Source organism: Hylobates moloch, unplaced genomic scaffold (genome assembly GCF_009828535.3).
Source record: "Hylobates moloch isolate HMO894 unplaced genomic scaffold, HMol_V3 SCAFFOLD_11, whole genome shotgun sequence".
In the NCBI taxonomy this organism is placed as follows: Eukaryota; Metazoa; Chordata; class Mammalia; order Primates; family Hylobatidae; genus Hylobates; species Hylobates moloch.
In genome coordinates this window covers 46,900,559-46,920,984 of record NW_026652286.1, presented here as the reverse complement: position 1 = coordinate 46,920,984, position 20,426 = coordinate 46,900,559, and the positions used below count along the sequence as shown (strand labels likewise).

Genomic DNA, 20,426 nt, shown 5'->3' with positions numbered 1-20,426 from the left:
TCACTGCCAACCTTTGTTAAGCTCTCTCTAGCTCAGGCATCAGCTCCCCCTTCCATTTCCCCACCCTTTGATCCACATGGGGCTAGTAGAGGTGAATGTGAAAGGTGTGATTTGGCAGTGGAAAGGGCATGGGATTTGGAGTCAGGCAGACCCAGGTTCTAGTTTGAGTTGTCCCACTTTCTAGCTATGAGACTTCAGGCAAGTTGCTCTGAGCTTCATTTTCTTAATCTGTAAAGGAGATAAATAATACCTATCCTTGGATAACACATACAAAACACATCGCACAATGCCAGAAATGTAGTAGGTGCTAAAGAAATGTTTGTTTCCCTTCCTCTAGTTGTGTGTTTGTGGCTTATATAAGTGTATACTATATGCATTTGCGCCTCTGTGTACTATTTTGGTGTGTGGGTGGCATACAGTATGGAGGGAAGAATGAAAATGTTATTTGCGTCATCTGCCTGTGTGGAAGAGAGTTACCTAGGTCTCATCTACCTGGAGGACACAAATGAGGTCACATTAACGGCGGTACTTAAAATGCCACCACTTCCTGTAATTCAGGGCATCACCCCCATAAATCTCACTCTTAGGTATTTCTGGAAATCTTCAGAGAGTTTGAGTTTAAGAAGAAACTTCTCCACTCCTTACTTGTGTTCATTTTGTGAAGCCACTTGAGAAGAGAGCCTCACTGCAACCAGGGGTGGTGCCCTCAACCCACCCTACTTTACCCTACTAGGTGGCAAAGCTGTGGTCTATAACAAGGGCATTGTCTCCTGGTGCTCCCATAGTTACCAGTGTACTAGGTGACACAGCATAACAAGGAGTCTTCCTGAGTCAAAATTGTGCAGTGATCTGCAGAATGCTCCCTCCAGCTTGGTCATGCCTCTTTCACCCTGGCATTTTCTATAAGCACTACCTGTACAATCCCCCACCCTGCCCTAATCTGGTCTCACTGATGTGTGTAACCTTTCTCCATGCAAAAGACGATATGGTACGTATAATAGTGTTTGGGAAAGGAGAAGGTGGGGAAGGAATTATACTTTATGTGCATCCCTATGGGGACCTCTTTTGGGCACTAGAACAGTTCCTAAGCTGGTTAGTCCTCCTAATTGATTCCCTGTCCTCCATGGCTTCCTGGGAATGGTGGAGTTTGTCCCTCGACCTTGCTCATTACCCAAGGTCTTTGCACTCACAGGGAGGCATCTGTAACATCGCTGACAAGCAAGAGGTACATCCTGAGGTTCCCAGCGCTGGAGACACTGATGCTGGATGACAACAGACTCTCCAACCCCAGTTGCTTTGCCAGCCTGGCTGGGCTCAGGAGGTAAAGCCATAAGCCTTTCTCTGCTGGGCCTCCTCTAATCCCGGGGCATGCTCACACTCTGAGTGATGTTCTGGAAGCCAAAAGATTTGGGTTTAAAGCCTAGCTCCACAATTTATCTCTACTGTGTGGCCATGGGTAAGTCATTTCTCCCCTCTGAGCTTTGGCTCCTCCATAAAAATGGCCATGAGTGAGGACATTTCTGATCACATGACTGAATTAGAAGCAGCAAAGAGAAAGGAAAACAGGAGGCGATTTTACACAAGATAGAATTCGGACCCTGACAGTAGAGACAGGAAAATTTTTTAAAATAATGAGAATCAGAAAGATAAATTTAATTCTGAGTTCTAACCGAAGTAAAGAAAATAGTGGCATTTACATTGTTAAGCTTTACTTCTCTGGAAAATTTACTTTGGTTTCAACTACCATTTACTGAATACTACTTTGTGCCAGGCCATTTACATATTGCCTCATTTAATCTTCACAAGAACCCTGAAAGGTTAATAAATATTATCCCCATTTTAGAGACAGGGATATTGAATCCCAGAGAGAGTAAGTCACTGGCTCAACGTCACACAAGACGAATAAGTATCCAAGCCTGATTCCATGTTTTTTCCCTAAAGTTGCTTGGTAAACAATCCTGAGGTATCATTATTGCTATTATTCTATATTCACTTTCCTTAATTGAAGACTGAAGAAGTTAAGCCTGGACGAAAACAGGATTATCAGGATCCCATACCTGCAGCAAGTTCAGCTCTATGACGAGTCAGTGGACTGGAATGGAGGCAGGGGAAGTCCCCAAAAAGAGCCCCAATTCATGCTGCAGTCCAAGCCAAGGATGCCTGAGGACTCAGATGAGCAACTGGATTATACTGTACTGCCCATAAAAAAGGATGTTGACCGGACAGGTGAGTGACACCCCTTGTTCCAGAAATTCTAGCCTCATAGTGGAAATACACTTCTGAGAGTTTATTCTGAATGTCTCACTTGGTCATGGTGAATATCACAAATTGAATTTGCTGATTCTTTGTCAAGGATTTTTGCATCTATGTTTGGGAGATGTATTGGTGTATTGATTTCTTTTGTTACAGTATTCTTGTTAGGATTTATAATCAAGCTTATGCTTGCCTGATAAAATGTGTTTTGGAAGTTTTATTTCTGTTTCATAGGAAAGTTTATATACTATTATTATTTTATCCTTAAATTTTGGAAGAATTCACCATGAGACCACCTGAGCCTGGAGTTTTCTTTGTAGAATGAGGTTGAAATTATGCAACTTTACAAGCTTGGAAGAGGTGCTCCTGACACCTGAAATTTAGACCTCTGGGGAAGCGGTGCTGCTTGGCTGCTGGTGTCTCTGAGCTATGATGGGCTTCATGTAGCTGAGACCCAGATCTCTGAGAAGAGGATACTGGCCAGCTGGTGCTGGTGCCTGTGGAGGAGTCACAGTGAAGCTAGTTTATAAAAGTTGGAAAAACTGCAAACTAGATTCAGCTACTGCTGGGGAAAGACTTGCTAGACTACAGCAAAAACAAAACAAACCAAAAACCACATTATTCCAGTGGCATTCACAGGAAGCACAAGCAGTCAGTAAACCCATGGGAAGCAGATAGGAAGAGATAAGCCCCTTTTTCCTCTTCCAGCTTTGCAGTCTCCCTTTAGCACCACCCATATTGTCAGAGTCTAACAGGAAACCAGCGGTCAAAGCAGAAATATGGTTTTGAGAGCCTCAGCTCCAGCATTCCAAAGCAGAATAAAGAAAGATGGATTTCGAAGCTAAAAATAATACTAATAACTGGCCGGGCACAGTGGCAGTTATTTTGGGAGGCCAAGGCTGGAGAATTGTTTGAGGCCAGGAGTTTCAGGCGTGCAGTGAGCTGTGATCACGCCACTGCCCTCTGGCCTGGATGACAGAGCGAGACCCTATCTCTATCAAAAATTTAAAAATTAGCTGGGTGTGATGGCATGCACCTGTAGTCCTAGCTACTGGGGGCTGAGGCAGGAGGATCCCTTGAGCCTGTAGTGAGCTATGATCACACCACTGCTCTCCAGCCTGGGCAGCAGAGTGAGACCCTGTCTCTACAAATAATAATAGTAACAACTTAATAAAGGGCACAATTATGTTATTCAGATTCTCCCTAAAATAATTTTCTGTCTACTTGGTTTGTTAACTTTGGAAATAGGCATATTAAAGTCTGTCCACACTATTGTAGATTTGTCAGTATCTCCTTGCATTTCTGGCATTGTTTTTTTACTATGAAGTTGGTTTGGTTCTCTGTTACTAGGTTTGTGACTTTTATCTTGGTAGGTTGTGTATTTTAATCATTGTAAAATATCCCAGGTAGATAAATAATTTTGGTTTTGACTTGGGCCTCTATTTTGTTTGATATGAATATTTATTTTAGGATATCTTAAAAACAACATAGTACTGCATATTTTTCCTTATATGAGTCTTAATGAGTCTTTTTTTATAGAAGAATTTGACTCACATGGTGATTATTGATACATTTCACCTTGTTTCTACCATTAGTGTGTTTTCTATTTACCTATGCTTTTTCTTTTTTTTCTTCTTGTGAGCACTAAGTTTTCTTTCAATTCCAATCTTTTCACTAATTGTTTAAAGCAAGAAATCTCATGTCTATATCTCTAATGGTTACCCTAAAACTTTTTTTTTTCTTTTTAGAGACGGTCTCACCCTATCACCCCAGGCTGAAGTGCAGTTACATGATCGTGCTCAAACTGTATTGTTGAACTCTGGGGCTCAAGTGATCCTCCTGCCTCAGCCTCCCAAGTAGCTGGGACCACTGCACCTGGCTATTACCCTAACACTTTTAATTCACATTTTAAAACTCACTTTTGTCTATCAACACCTAGAATCAACCAAATACATGTCTTCTTTTTTAATAAGAAAATTTTAATATGCATCTATCTATGCCACCCTACTCCCATCACTTCCCATAATGTAATAAATTTTAACAATAATTTAGATTGGTTTTAATTTTTAAAATTATGTATCAATGATTCTTTAGACTGAAAGATTGAACCTCATTCTTAGGTTCTTTATCATGTGTACATATGTATAACTTAGGAGCAGAGACTTCTGTTTACAATACAACTCAGGTCCTAATACAGTATAATTTTTAATCTCTTCAAAGTTCTTCTTACCCTCTTATTTTTTTTCTTTCATCCTTAATTCCTACTCCCATTTCCTATTTTCATATAAATGTCTACTCTTATTTTGGGTATATTTTCCTGGATATATGTATTTATCTTTGTAAAGTATATATTATTTTGTGCGTAATGTGTTTGTAATTTACATAATGGTAATATGGTCTTGAGCTCTTTCTGTTACTTGATTTTTTCAGTCAACATTGTTTTTAAGAGTCCATCTAGTTATTGGCTTTTTATTTTATTTTATTTTATTTTATTGAGATGGAGTCTCGCTCTGTTACCCATGCTGGAGTGCAATGGCGTGATCTCCGCTCACTGCAAGCTCCGCCTCCTGAGTTCTTGCCATTCTCCTGCCTCAGCCTCCTGAGTTCCTGGAACTACAAGCGCCTGCCACCACACCCGGCTAATTTTTTGTATTTTTAGTGGAGACAGGGTTTCACCATGTTAGCCAGGATGGTCTTGATCTCCTGACCTCATGATCTGCCTGCCTCAGCCTCCCAAAGTGTTGGGATTACAGGCGTGAGCCACCGCGCCTGGCCTAGTTATTGACTTTTAACTAATGCATAGTATTCTACAATATATGCTCTAAACACATTTTACACATCTCTTCCCTTACTGATGAACACTTAGGCTGCTTATAACTCTCTTAGTATAAATGGTGCTACAGTGAACAACCTTGTGAACATCTTTTGCATATACCACTGTGCCAGGGTTTTCCTGGAGTATTTACCCAGAAGTGGGATTGATGGATGACAGAGTATATGTATATGTAGTTTTAAAAATTGCCACCTGATTGTTCTTCAAAATAGTTGCTTCAGTGTACACTCACACAAGTAGTACATAAGGGTTCTTGTCTTCCTACGTCCTTATCAATACTTGGTATTATCTTACTTTATAGTTTTTCTAAGTTTTATTATTCTGGTAGGTGTAAAGTGATACTTATCTTTAAAAACTTTTTAATTTATAATTTTTGTGGGTACACAGTAGATGTATATATTTATGGGGCACATGAGATATTTTGGTACAGGCATGTAATATACTCTTTTAGTTATTTGTAAATGTACAATTAAATTAAAGTATTTTTGACTATAGTCCCCCTGTTGTGCTACCAAATACTAGGTCTTATTCATTCTATTTTTTTTGTATCAATTAACCATCCCCACCTCTCCCCCAGGCCCCCACTATCCTTCCCAGCCTCTGGTAACCATCTTTCTACTCTCTGTGTCCATGAGTTCAATTGTTTTTTCAGATCCCACAAATAAGTGAGAATATGCAATTTTTGTCCTTCTGTGCCTGGCTTATTTCACTTAACATAGGGACCTCCTGTTCCATCCATGTTCTTGCAAATGATAGAATCTCATTCTTTTTAATGGCCGAATAGTACTCCATTGTATATATGTACCACATTTTTTTTATCCATTCATCTGTTGATGGATATGTAGGTTGCTTCCAAATCTCGGCTATTGTGAACACTGCTGCAACAAACATAAGAGTGCAGATATCTCTCTGATAAACCGATTTCCTTTCTTTTGGATATATACTCAGCATTGGGATTGCTGGATCATATGGTAGCTCTATTTTTAGTTTTTTGAGGAACTTCCAAACCGTTCTTCTTAGTGGTTGTGCTAATTTACATTCCCAGCAACAGTGTGTGAGGGTTCCCTTTTCTCCACATCCTCACCGTGTCTGACTTTTGGATAACAGCCATTTTAACTAGGGTGAGATGATATCTCATTGTAGTTTTGATTTGCATTTCTCTGATGGTCAGTGATGTTAAGAACCTTTTGATATGCCTGTTTTCCATTTGAATGACTTCTTTTGAAAAATATTTATTCAGATCTTTTGCCCATTTTTTAGTCAGATTATTAGATTTTTCCCTGTGGAATTGTTTGAGCTCCTTATATATTCTGATTAGTAATCCCTTGTCAGATGGGTAGTTTGCACATGTTTTCTCCCATTCTGTGGGTTGTCTCTTTGTTGATTGTTTCGTTTGTTGTATAGAAGCTTTTTAACTTGATGTGATCCCATTTGTCTATTTTTGCTTTGGTTGCCTGTGCTTGTCAGATGTTACTACTCAAGAAAATTTTGCCCAGACCAGTGTCCTGGAAGGTTTCCTCAATGTTTTCTTGTAGGTGTTTCACAGTTTGAGGTCTTATATTTAATTCAAATAAAAGGCAAGAGATGGAGTCAAGTTTAATTCTTCTGCATATGGATATCCTGTTATCCCAGAACCATTTATTGAAGAGACTGTCTTTTCCCCAATGTATGTTCTTGGCACCTTTGTCAAAAATGGGTTAACTGTAGGTGTGTGGATTTATTTCTAGGTTCTCTATTCTGTTCTATTGGTCTATGTGTCCATTTTTATGCCAGTACCATACTGTTTTGGTTACTATAGCTTTATAGTATAATTTGAAGTCAGGTAATGTGATTCCTCTAGTTTTGTTCTTTTTGCTCAGGATAGATTTGGCTATTCTGGGTCTTTTGTGGTTCCATATAAATTTTAAGATAGTTCTTTTCTATTTCTGTGAAGCATGTCATTGGTATTTTGATAGGGATTGTATTGAATCTCTACAATGCTTTCAGTACTATGGACATTTTAACAATATTGATTCCTCCAATCCATGAACATGGGATATCTTTCCATTTTTATGTGTCCTCTTCAATTTCTTTCATTGGTGTTTTATAGTTTTTATTGTAGAGATCTTTTACTCCTTTGGTTAATTCCTAGGTATTTAATGTTATTGGTGGCTATTGTAAATGGGATTCCTTTTTTATTTCTTTTTCAGATTGTTCACTGTTGGCATATAGAAATGCTACCAATTTGTATGTTGACTTCGAGTCCTGAAACTTTACTGAATTTGCTTATCAGTTCTAATCATTTTTTGGTGGAGTCTTTAGGTTTTTCCAATATAAATATAAGATCATATCATCTGCAAACAAGGATAATTCAGCTTCCTCCCTTCCAGTTTGGATCCTGTTTATTTCTTTCTCTTGTTTGATTGCTCTAGCTAAGACTTCCAGTAATCAGTTGAATAATGGTGGTAAAAGTGGGCATCCTTGTCATGTTCCAGATATAAGAGGAAAGGCTTTCAGTTTTTCCCCATTTAGTACAATACTAACTATGTGTCTGTCATATATAGCTTTTAATTTGTTGAGGTGTGGTTCTTCTATACCTAGTTTTTTGAGGGTTTTTATCATGAAGGGATGTTGAACTATAGCAAATGCTTTTTCAGCATCAATTGAAATGATCATATGGTTTTAGTCCTTCATTCTGTTGATGTCATGTATCACATTGATTGATTTGTGTGTGTTGAAACATCCTTGCCTCCCTGGGATAAATCCCACTTGGCCATAATTAATGATTTTTTTTTTTCTTGAGATGGAGTTTCACTCTTGTTGCCAAGGCTGGAGTGCAATGACATGATCTTGGCTCACTGCAACCTCCACCTCCTGGGTTCAAGTGATTCACCTGCCTCCGCCTCCCAAGTAGCTGGGATTACAGGCATGTGCCACCACACCTGGCTAATTTTGTATTTTCAGTAGACACGGGGTTTCTCCAGGTTGATCAGGCTGGTCTCGAACTCCCGACCTCAGGTGATCCGCCCACCTCGGCCTCCCAAAGTGCTGGGATTACAGGCATGAGCCACTGCGCCCAGCTGATGAATGATCTTCTTAATGTACTGTTGAATTTGTTTTGCTAGTATTTTTTGAGGATTTTTGCATCAATATTCATGAGATATATTGGCCTGTATTATTATTTTATTTATTTATTTTATTGATTTTTTTTTTTGAGACAGAGTTTCATTTTTATTGCCCAGGCTGGAGTGCAGTGGCGTTTTCTTGGCTCACTGCAATCTCTGCCTCCTGGGTTCAAGAGATTCTCCTGCCTCAGCCTGCCGAATAGCTGGGATTACAGGTGCCTGCCACCACGCCTGGCTAATTTTTTGTATTTTTAGTAGAGACAGGTTTCACCATGATGGCCAGTCTGGTCAGTATTATTATTATTTTTTAATGTGTCTTTGTCTGGTTTTGGTATCAGGGTAATGCTGGCCTCATAGAATGAGTTTGGAAGTATTCCCTCCTCCTTTATCTTTCCGAACAGTTTGAATAGGATTGGTATTAGTTCTTTAAATGTTTGGTAGAATTCAGCAGTGAAGCCATGATGTCTCAGTCTTTTCTTTACTGGGAGACTTTTTATTATGGCTTCAATCACATTACTTGTTATTGGTCTGTTTAGGTTTTGAATTTCCTCATGGTTCAATCTTGGTAGATTATATATGTCTAGAATTTATCCATTTCTTCTAGATTTTCCAATTTATTGGCATATAGCTGCTCATAGTAGCCACTTATGATCCTGTGAATTTCTTCAGTAACAGCTGTAATATCTCCTTTTTTATCTCTGATTTTATTTATTTGGGTCTTCTCTTTTTTTCTTAGTCTAACTAAAGGTTACTGAATTTTGTTTATCTTTTCAGAAAACCAACTTTTTGTTTCATTGGTCTTGCGTAATGTTTGCCTCATTTCAGATTCATTTATTTGTGCTCAGATATTTATTATCTCTTTTCTTCTACTACTTTTGGGTTTGGTTTGCTCTTGCTTCTCTAGTTCTTTAAGATGCATCATTAGGTTATTTGAAGTTTTTCTAGTTTTTTATGTAGGCACTTGGAGCTATAAATTTTCCTATTAGTACTGTTTTTGCTGTATCCTATATGTTTTGGTATGTTGTGTCCATTATCATTTGTTTCAAGAAATTTTTAAAATTTCCATCTTAATTTCTTCATTGATCCACCGGTCATTTAGTAGCATATTGTTTAATTTCTATGTGTTTGTATAGTTTCCAAAATTCCTCTTATCATTGATTTCTAATTTTATTCCATTATGGTCAGAGAAGATGTTTGATATTATTTCAAGATTTTTAAAAAATGTTTTAAGACTTGTTTTGTGACCTAACATATGGTCTATACTTGAAAATGATCCATGTGCTAAGGATAAAAATGTGCATTCTGAAGCCATTGGATGAAATGTTCTGTAAATATCTATTAAGTCCATTTTTTCTATGATGCAGATTAAGTCCAATGTTTCTTTGTTGATTTTCTGTCTGGGAGATCTGTCCAATGCTGAAAGTGGGGTGTTGAAGTCTCCAGCTATTACTGTGTTGGATTCTATCTCCAATAATACTTGCTTTATATATCTGGGTGCTCCAGTGTTGGGTGCATATATATTTGTAATCAGTATATCTTCTTGCTGAATTGACCCCTTTATCATTATATAATTATCTTCTTTGTTTTTTTAATTATCTTCTTAAAGTTTTTGTCTTGAAATCTATTTTGTCTGATATAAGTATAGCTATTCCTTCCCCTTTTTGGTTTCCACATGCATGGAATATCTTTTTCCACCCCTTTATTTTGTCTATGTGTATCTTTTTAGATGAGGTGTGTTTCTTGTAGGCAGCAAATTACTGGGTCTTGTTTTTACATCCATTTAGCTACTTTGTCTTTATTGGAGAGTTTAGTTATTTACATTCAATGTTATTATTAAGCAGGGACTTACTCCTGCCATTTTGTTGTATTTTCTTGTTTTGTGGTCTTCTCTTCCTTCTTTCCTTCTTCCTTTTACTGAAGGTGATTTTCTCTGGTAATATGTTTTAATTTCTTGCATTTTATTTTTTGTGTATCCATCATATATTTTTGATTTGAGGTTGCCATAAGGCTTGCAAATACTATCTTATAACCCATTATTTTAAACTGATGACAACTTAACACTGATTGCACAAACACACCAAAAGAAAACTAACAAAAACTCAACACTTTAACTTTGTCCCCCGACTTACTTTTTGTTGTTTCTATTTAAGTCTTATTATACTGTCTATGTCTTGAAAAGTTGTTGTAATTATTTTTTATTGGTTCATCATTTAGCCTTTCTACTTAAGTCAAGAGAAGTTTACACATGACCACTACAGAGCTATGCTATTTTGTGTTTTTCTGTGTGCTTAGTATTACCAGTGAGTTTTGGACCTTCAGATGATTTCTTCTTGCTCATTAACATCCTTTATTGAGACTGAATAACTTCCTTTTGCATTTCTTGTAGGACATATCTTGTGTTAATGAAATCCCTCAGCTTTTGTTTGTCTGGAAAGGTTTTTATTTCTCCTTCATGCTTAAAGAATATTTTTGCTGGATCTACTATTCTGGGGTTAAAAGTTTTTTTTTTTTTTTTTTCTTTTTTTTTTGTTTTTTTTTTTTTAGCAGTTTAAATATGTCATGCCACTCTCTCCTGGCCTGTAAGGTTTCCACTGAAAAGTCTCCTGCCAGATGTATTGGTGGTCTATTGTATGTTGTTTCTTATCTCTTACTGCTTTTAGGATCCTTGACCTTTGGGAATTTGATTATTAAATGCCTTGAAGTAGGCTTCTTAGGCTTAAATCTACTTGGTGTTCTATAACCTTCTTATGCTTGAATGTTGGTATCTGTCTCTAGGTTTGGGAAGTTCTCTGATATTATCCCTTTGAATAAACTTTCTATCCCTATCTCATGTTCTACCTCCTCTTTAAGGCCATTAGATTTGTGCTTTTTAAGGCTATTTTCTGGGTCTGGTGGGCATACTTCACTGTTTTTTTTATTCTTTTTTCTTTTGTCTTCTCTATTTTCAAATAGTCTGTCGAGCTCACTAATTTTTCTACTTGATCCTTTCTGCTCTCAAGAGACTGATGCATTCCTTAGTATATCAGTTACATTCTTCAGCTCTAGAATTTCTGCTTGATTCTTTTTAATTATTTCAATCTCTTTGTTAAATTTATCTGATAGGATTCTGAATTCCTTCTTTGTCTTATCTTGAATTTCTTTGAGTTTCCTCAAAATAGCTGTTTTGAATTCTCAGTCTGAAAGGTCATACATCTCTGTTTCTCCAGGATTGGTCCCTGGTGCCTTATTTAGTTCATTTGGTGAGGTCATGTTTTCCTGGATCATGTTGACACTCTTAAATGTCTTTGGTGATTTACGTTAGTCATCATAATCTGGGCTTATTTGTGCTTGTCGTTCTTGAGAAGGCTTTCCAGGTATTTGAAGGGACTTGGACCCCAAGCCCAATAATGCTGTGATTTTTGCAAACTTGTACAGCACCACCTTAGTTGTCTTAGGTAAGATCTGGAAGAATTCTCTGGATTACCAGGCAGAGACTCTTGTTCTTTTCCCTTACTTTCTCCCAAACATATGGAATCTCTCTCTGTTCCGAGCCATCTGAAACTGAGGGTGCGGTGATGCAAGCACCCCTGTGGCCCCCACCACTGGTGCTGTGCTGCGTCAGACCCGAAGCCAGCACAGCACTGGGCTTTGCCCAGAGCCCTTCCCTTCAGGTTGGCAAGTTTCCTCAGGCCCTGGGCATGTCCAGAGATGCTGTCTGGGAGCCAGGGAGTGGAGTCAAGCACCTTAGCAATTTACACGATATTCTATTCTACTGCACCTAAGCTGGCACTCAAACCATAGTACAAAGTCCTTCCCACGCTTCCCTCCCCTTTCCACAGGCAGAGGAGCCTCTCTGTGGCTACCACCACCAGTTCATGGGAGTTTCTGCCAGGCCACTGACAATATTTGCTTAAAGCCCAAGGGATCTTCCCTCAGCTTGTGGTAAATGCTACCAGGCCTGGGACTCATCCTTCAGAGCAGTGGACTCCCCTCTTGCACAGAGTGGGCCCAGAAATGCTGTCCAGGAACCTAGGCCTGGACTCGGAGACCTTAAGAGCCTGCTTGTTGCTTTACCTTACTGTGGCCGAGCCAGTGCCAATGGTGCAAGACAAAGTCTCTTTTACTTTTCCCTCTGCTTTTCTCAAACTTCTCTTTGAGTCTTTCACCATAGCCACTACATCTGGAAATGTGCTCCATCACCCCTGAAGCCAGGACATCTCAGGCCTTAAGGCCCATAGTGTACTCCCTCAGTATTGCTGCTGGTTATTCAGGGCCAAAGGGCTCTTTAGTCAACAGGTGATGAATCTTGCCAGGACTAGGTCCTTCCCTTCAAAGCAGCAGGTTCCCTTTTGGCCCAGGGTGTGTTTAGAAATGTTGTCAGGGAGCTAGGGTTATCAAGGGCCAGGTGATGAATCCTGCCAGGACTGAGTCCTTCCCTTGAAAGCAGTTTTCCCTTTTGGCCAAGAGTGTGTTTAGAAATGTCTAAGAACTAGGGCCTGGAATGGAGGCCTCACAAGTCTTCCCAGTGCCTTATCCTACTGCCTGGTGCCCTATCCTGTGCCTAAGCTGGCATCCAAGATATAAGACGAAATCTTCTTTACTCTCCTCTCCTTAAGTAGAAGGAAGGAGACACTTTTATTGCTGTGAACTGCACTGCCTGGGGTTAGGGGAGGGGTGGCACAAGCACTCCCTTGGCTGTGCCAGCTGGTGTCTCCCTAGGTCATGTGCCACCCTAGTTCACTGACTCTAAGCCCAGCCTAACACTAGGAGTTGCCTAAGAATTACAGCTCTTGTGTCCTAGATTGCCTTTCAAGTTATCTAGAACTCCAGAGCACTTCAGCCAATGGTGGCAAGGCTGGCCAAGAAGCTTCAGTTCCAACAGCTGAGATGGGTGATTCCCCTCTGGCTAGGAGCTAGTCCAAATTCTGCCTCTGTGCACCAGCACTACCTGAGCCCAGCATGGCTTTATACTCTGCTGTGACAGGGCAGCACGGAGTTCAATGTAAGATACCTCAGTTGCTGTGCTCTCCATCCCCAATATGCACAGATTCTGTCTCTGCACCACATGGCTTCTGCCAGGGGATGGAGGAGGGGTGGCATTGGTGATTTAAGTCTGTCTCTCCTGCCCTCCTCAATACCTCTTTCAGTGATGTGAAGTTAAAACCAGTTACTGTGATTGCTCACCAGAGTTTTTGTTCTTGTGATAGTGCTATTCAGTGTGTAGATAGTTGTTAAAATTTGGTGTTTAGGGGACGGGGGGACAAATGGTGTAGGCTTCTATTCTGCCATCTTGCTCTGCCCTCTTTGGTTACCAATACTTGTTTTAACGTGCACTTTTCTATCTGCTGTCAGTGTTAAGCATTCTCCATTTACTTAGCTATTTGGTTTTCTACTTCTATGAATTGGTATTTCATATCCCTGGACAGTTTTATATCCTCTTTTATTACTATGTTAATTTTGTTTTTTTTTTTTGAGACAGAGTCTTTCTCTGTCCCCCAGGCTGGAGTGCAGTGGCGCGATCTCGGCTCACTGCAAGCTACACCTCCTGGGTTCACACCATTCTCCTGCCTCAGCCTCCCGAGTAGCTGGGACTACAGGCACCTGCCAACACGCCCGGCTAATTTTTTGTATTTTTAGTAGAGACGGGGTTTCACCGTGTTAGCCAGGAACTATGTTAATTTTATCTATAATAGTATAGATGACATTTTTAAGAGAAAATCTTAATTTTTTAATCTTTTATTTTATTTTGGGTTCAAGGGTTGATATGGTTTGGCTGTGTCCCCACTCAAATCTCATCTTGAATTGTAATCCCCATAATCCCCACCCAGTGGGAAGTCATTGGATCATGGTGGCAGTTCTCCCCATGTTGTTCTCATGATAGTGAGTTCTCATTAGATCTGATAGTTTTGTAAGTGTTTGGCAAGTTTCTTCTCTCGCCTGCCACCTTGTGAAGAAGGTACCTGCCTCCCCCTCACTTTCTGCCATGATTGTAAGTTTCCTGAGGCCTCCTCAGCCATACAGAACTGTGAGTCAATTAAACCTCTTTTCTTTATAAATTACTCAGTCTCAGGCAGTTCTTATAGCAATGTGAGAATGGACTAACATGGGGTACATGTACAAGTTCATTATATAGGTAATGTCATGGGGGTTTGATGTACAGATTATCTCATCACCCAGGTAATAAGAATAGTACTGGACAGATAGTTCTTCAGTCCTCAACCTTTACCCACCCTCTACCCTCAAGTAGATCCTGGTGCCTGTTTTTCTTTTCTTTGTGTTAATATGTACTTGATGTTTAGCTCCCACTTATAAGTGAGAACATTCAGTACTTGGTTTTCTATTCCTGTGTTAATTTGCTTAGGATAATGGTCTCCACCTTATCCATGTTTCTGCAAAGGACATGATTTCATTCTTTTTTTATGGCTACATAGTATTCCATGGTGTATATGTATCACACCAAAATATGTACATTTTCTTCATCCAGTCTACCATTGATTGGTATTTAGGTTGATTCCATGTCTTTGTTATTTTGAATAGTGCTGCAGTGAACATACATGTGCATATATCTTTGTAATAGATTGATTTATATCCCTTTGGGTATATACCCAATAATGGTATTGCTGGATCAAATAGTAATTCTGTTTTTAAGTTCTTTCAGAAGTTGCAAAACTGCTTTCCACAATGGCTGAACTAATTTATATTTCCACCAGCAGTGTATAAGCCTTCCCTTTTCTCCACAACTTTGCCAGCATCTGTTGTTTTTTTGACATTTTCATAATAGACATTCTGACTGGCATACATAATATTAATATCTCATGGTTTTGGTTTGCATTTCTCTAATGACTAGTGATGTTGAGCATTTTTTCATATGCTTGTTGGCAGAATGTATGTCTTCTTTTTTTTTTCTTTTGAAGTCTTTATTTTTTTATTTTTCATTTTTTAATTTTTTATTATACTTTAAGTTTTAGAGTACATGTGCACAATGTGCAGGTTAGTTACATATGTATACATGTGCCATGTTGGTGTGCTGTGCCTATTAACTCGTCATTTAACGTTAGGTATATCTCCAAATGCTATCCCTCCCCCTCCCCCACCCCACAACAGGCCCCGGTGTGTGATGTTCCCCTTCCTGTGTTCATGTGTTCTCATTGTTCAATTCCCACCTATGAGTGAGAACATGCAGTGTTTGGTTTTCTGTCCTTGCGATGGTTTGCTGAGAATGAGGATTTCCAGCTTCATCCATGTCCCTACAAAGGAGATGAACTCATCATTTTTTATGGCTGCATAGTATTCCATGGTGTATATGTACCACATTTTCTTAATCCAGTCTATCATTGTTGGACATTTGGGTTGGTTCCAAGTCTTTGCTATCGTGAATAGTGCTGCAATAAACATACGTGTGCATGTGTCTTTATAGCAGCATGACTTACAATCCTTTGGGTATATACCCACTGATGGGATTGCTGGGTCAAATGGTATTTCTAGTTCTGGATCCCTGAGGAATCGCCACACTGACTTCCACAATGGTTGAACTAGTTTACAGTCCCACCAACAGTGTAAAAGTGTTCCTATTTCTCCACATCCTCTCCAGCACCTGTTGTTTCCTGACTTTTTAATGATCGCCATTCTAACTGGTGTGAGATGGTATCCCATTGTGGTTTTGCTTTGCATTTCTCTGATGGCCAGTGATGATGAGCATTTTTTCATGTGTCTTTTGGCTGCATAAATGTCTTCTTTTGAGAAGTGTCTGTTCATATCCTTCGCCCATTTTTTGATGTGGTTGTTTTTTTCTTGTAAATTTGTTTGAGTTCATTGTAGATTCTGGATATTAGCCCTTTGTCAGATGAGTAGATTGCAAAAATTTTCTCCCATTGTGTAGGTTGCCTGTTCACTCTGATGGTAGTTTCTTTTGTTGTGCAGAAGCTCTTTAGTTTAATTAGATCCCATTTGTCAATTTTGGCTTTTGTTGCCATTGCTTTTGGTGTTTTAGACACGAAGTCCTTGCCCATACCTATGATCTGAATGGTATTGCCTAGGTTTTCTTCTAGGGTTTTTATGGTTTTAGGTCTAACATTTAAGTCTTTAATCCATCTTGAATTAATTTTTGTATAAGGTGTAAGGAAGGGATCCAGTTTCAGCTTTCTACATATGGCTAGCCAGTTTTCCCAGCACCATTTATTAAATAGGGAATCGTTTCCCTGTTTCTTGTTTTTGTCAGGTTTGTCAAAGATCAGATGGTTGTAGATATGCAGCATTATTTCTGAGGGCTCTGTTCTGTTCCATTGGTCTATATCTCTGTTTTGGTACCAGTACCATGCTGTTTTGGTTACTGTAGCCTTGTAGTATAGTTTGAAGACTGGTAGCGTGATGCCTCCAGCTCTGTTCTTTTGGCTTAGGATTGACTTGGCAATGCGGGCTCTTTTTTGGTTCCATATGAACTTTAAAGTAGTTTTTTCCAATTCTGTGAAGAAAGTCATTGGTAGCTTGATGGGGATGGCATTGAATCTATAAATTACCTTGGGCAGTATGGCCATTTTTCACGATGTTGATTCTTCCTATCCATGAGCATGGAATGTTCTTCCATTTGTTTGTATCCTCTTTTATTTCATTGAGCAGTGGTTTGTAGTTCTCCTTGAAGAGGTCCTTCACGTCCCTTGTAAGTTGGATTCCTAGGTATTTTATTCTCTTTGAAGCAATTGTGAATGGGAGTTCACTCATGATTTGGCTCTGTTTGTCTGTTATTGGTGTATAAGAATGCTTGTGATTTTTGCACATTGATTTTGTATCCTGAGACTTTGCTGAAGTTGCCTATCAGCTTAAGGAGATTTGGGGCTGAGACAGTGGGGTTTTCTAGATATACAATCATGTCATCTGCAAACAGGGTCAGTTTGACTTCCTCTTTTCCTAATTGAATACCCTTTATTTCCTTCTCCTGCCTGATTGCCCTGGCCAGAACTTCCAACACCATGTTGAATAGGAGTGGTGAGAGAGGGCATCCCTGTCTTGTGCCAGTTTTCAAAGGGAATGCTTCCAGTTTTTGCCCATTCAGTATGATATTGGCTGTGGGTTTGTCATAGATAGCTCTTATTATTTTGAGATACGTCCAATCAATACCTAATTTATTGAGAGTTTTTGGCATGAAGGGTTGTTGAATTTTGTCAAAGGCCTTTTCTGCATCTATTGAGATAATCATATGGTTTTTGTCATTGGTTCTGTTTATATGCTGGATTATGTTTATTGATTTGCATATGTTGAACCAGCCTTGCATCCCAGGGATGAAGCCCACTTGATCATGGTGTATAAGCTTTTTGATGTGCTGCTGGATTCATTTTGCCAGTATTTTATTGAGGATTTGTGCATCGATGTTCATCAGGGATATTGGTCTAAAATTCTCTTTTTTTTGTTGTGTCTCTGCCAGCCTTTGGTATCAGGATGATGCTGGCCTCATAACATGAATTAGGGAGGATTCCCTCTTTTTCTATTGATTGGAATTGTTTCAGAAGGAATAGTACCAGCTCCTCCTTGTACCTCTGGTAGAATTCAGCTGTGAATCCATCTGGTCCTGGACTTTTTTTGGTTGGTAAGCTATTAATTATTGCCACAATTTCAGAGCCTGTTATTGGTCTATTCAGAGGTTCAACTTCTTCCTGGTTTAGTCTTGGGAGGGTGTATGTATCCAGGAATTTATCCATTTCTTCTAGATTTTCTAGTTTATTTGCATAGAGGTGTTTATAGTATTCTCTGATGGTAGTTTGTATTTCTGTGGGATCAGTGGTGATATCCCCTTTGTCACTTTTTATTGCGTCTATTTGATTCTTCTCTTTTTTCTTCTTTATTAGTCTTGCTAGCGGTCTATCAATTTTGTTGGTCTTTTCAAAAAACCAGTTCCTGGATTCATTGATTTTTTTGAAGGGTTTTTTCTGTCTCTATTTCCTTCAGTTCTGCTCTGATCTTAGTTATTTCTTGCCTTCTGCTAGCTTTTGAATGTGTTTGCTCTTGCTTCTCTAGTTCTTTTAATTGTGATGTTAGGGTGTCAATTTTAGATCTTTCCTGCCTTCTCTTGTGGGCATTTAGTACTGTAAATTTCCCTCTACGCACTGCTTTGAATGTGTCCCAGAGATTCTGGTATGTTGTGTCTTTGTTCTCGTTGGTTTCAAAGAACGTCTTTATTTCTGCCTTCATTTCGTTACGTACCCAGTAGTCATTCAGGAGCAGGTTGTTCAGTTTCCATGTAGTTGAGTGGTTTTGAGTGAGATTCTTAATGCTGAGTTCTAGTTTGATTGCACTGTGGTCTGAGAGACAGTTTGTTATAATTTCTGTTCTTTTACATTTGCTGAGGAGTGCTTTACTTTCAACTATGTGGTCAATTTTGAAATAAGTGCGGTGTGATGCTGAGAAGAATGTATATTCTGTGGACTTGGGGTGGAGAGTTCTGTAGATGTCTATTAGGTCCGCTTGATGCAGAGCTGAGTTCAATTCCTGGATATCCTTGTTAACATTCTGTCTCATTGATCTGTCTAATGTTGACAGTGGGGTGTTAAAGTCTCCCATTATTATTGTGTGGGAGTCTAAGTCTCTTTGTAGGTCTCTAAGGACTTTCTTTATGAATCCGGGTGCTCTTGTATTGGGTGCATATATATTTAGGACAGTTAGCTCTTCTTGTTGAATTGATCCCTTTACCATTATGTAATGGACTTCTCTGTCTCCTTTGATCTTTGTTGGTTTAAAGTCTGTTTTATCAGAGACTAGGATTGCAACCCCTGCCTTTTTTTGTTTTCCATTTGCTTGGTAGATCTTCCTCCATCCCTTTATTTTGGGCCTATGTGTGTCTCTGCACGTGAGATGGGTCTCCTGAATACAGCACACTGCTGGTTCTTGACTCTTTATCCAATTTGCTAGTCTGTGTCTTTTAATTGGAGCATTTAGCCCATTGACATTTAAGGTTAATACTGTTATGTGTGAATTTGATCCTGTCATTATGATGTTAGCTGGTTATTTTGCTCGTTAGTTGATGCAGTTTCTTCCTAGCATTAATGGTCTTTACAATTTGGCATGTTTTTGCAGTGGCTGGTACTGGTTGTTCCTTTCCATGTTTAGTGCTTCCTTCAGGAGCTCTTTTAGGGCAGGCCTGGTGGTGACAAAATCACTCAGCATTTGCTTGTCTGTAAAGTATTTTATTTCTCCTTCACTTATGAAGCTTAGTTTGTCTGGATATGAAATTCTGGGTTGAAAATTCTTTTTTTTAAGAATGTTGAATATTGGCCCCCACTCTCTTCTGGCTTGTAGAGTTTCTGCTGAGAGATCAGCTGTTAGTCTGATGGGCTTCCCTTTGTGGGTAACCGGACCTTTCTCTCTGGCTGCCCTTAACATTTTTTCCTTCATTTCAACTTTGGTGAATCTGACAATTGTGTGTCTTGGAGTTGCTCTTCTCGAGGAGTATCTTTGTGGCATTCTGTGTATTTCCTGAATTTGAATGTTGGCCTGCCTTGCTAGATTGGCGAAGTTCTCCTGGATAATACCCTGCAGAGTGTTTTCCAACTTGGTTCCATTCTCCCCGTCACTTTCAGGTACACCAATCAGACGTAGATTTGGTCTTTTCAAATAGTCCCATATTTCTTGGAGGCTTTGTTCGTTTCTTTTTATTCTTTTTTCTCTAAGTTTCTCTTCTCGCTTCATTTCATTCATTTGGTCTTCCATCACTGATACTCTTTCTTCCAGTTGATCAAATCGGCCACTGAGGCTTGTGCATTCGTCAAGTAGTTCTTGTGCCATGGTTTTCAGCTCCATCAGGTCCTTTAAGGACTTCTCTGCATTGGTTATTCTAGTTAGCCATTTGTCTAATTTTTTTTCAAGGTTTTTAACTTCTTTGCCATGGGTTCGAACTTCCTCCTTTATCTTGGAGTAGTTTGATCGTCTGAAGCCTTCTTCTCTCAACTTGTCATTCTCTGTCCAGCTTTGTTCCGTTGCTGGTGAGGAGCTGCATTCCTTTGGAGGAGGAGAGGCACTCTGATTTTTAGAGTTTCCAGTTTTTCTGCTCTGTTTTTTCCCAATCTTTGTGGTTTTATCTACCTTTGGGCCTTTGATGATGGTGACATACAGATGGAGTGTTGGTGTGGATGTCCTTTCTGTTTGTTAGTTTTCCTTCTGACAGGACCCTCAGCTGCAGGTCTGTTGGAGATTGCTGGAGGTCCACTCCAGACCCTGTTTGCCTGGGTATCAGCAGCGGAGGCTGCAGAACAGCGGATATTGGTGAACAG

The 20,426-nt window shown here is 39.3% G+C and overlaps 1 protein-coding gene across 9 annotated transcripts in view; it reads left to right on the top strand.

Moving 5' to 3' along the window:
• The window catches only part of XRRA1 (X-ray radiation resistance associated 1), a 103,642-nt gene that overhangs the window by 41,695 nt on the left and 41,521 nt on the right, over positions 1 to 20,426 (top strand). For all 9 annotated transcript variants that reach the window (XM_058446964.1, XM_032761541.2, XM_058446968.1 and 6 more), the window contains 2 exons: positions 1,193 to 1,321; positions 2,009 to 2,226. In XM_058446964.1, coding sequence (XP_058302947.1) covers positions 1,193 to 1,321; positions 2,009 to 2,226 — 347 coding nt within the window. The remainder of the gene's footprint in view (positions 1 to 1,192; positions 1,322 to 2,008; positions 2,227 to 20,426) is intronic.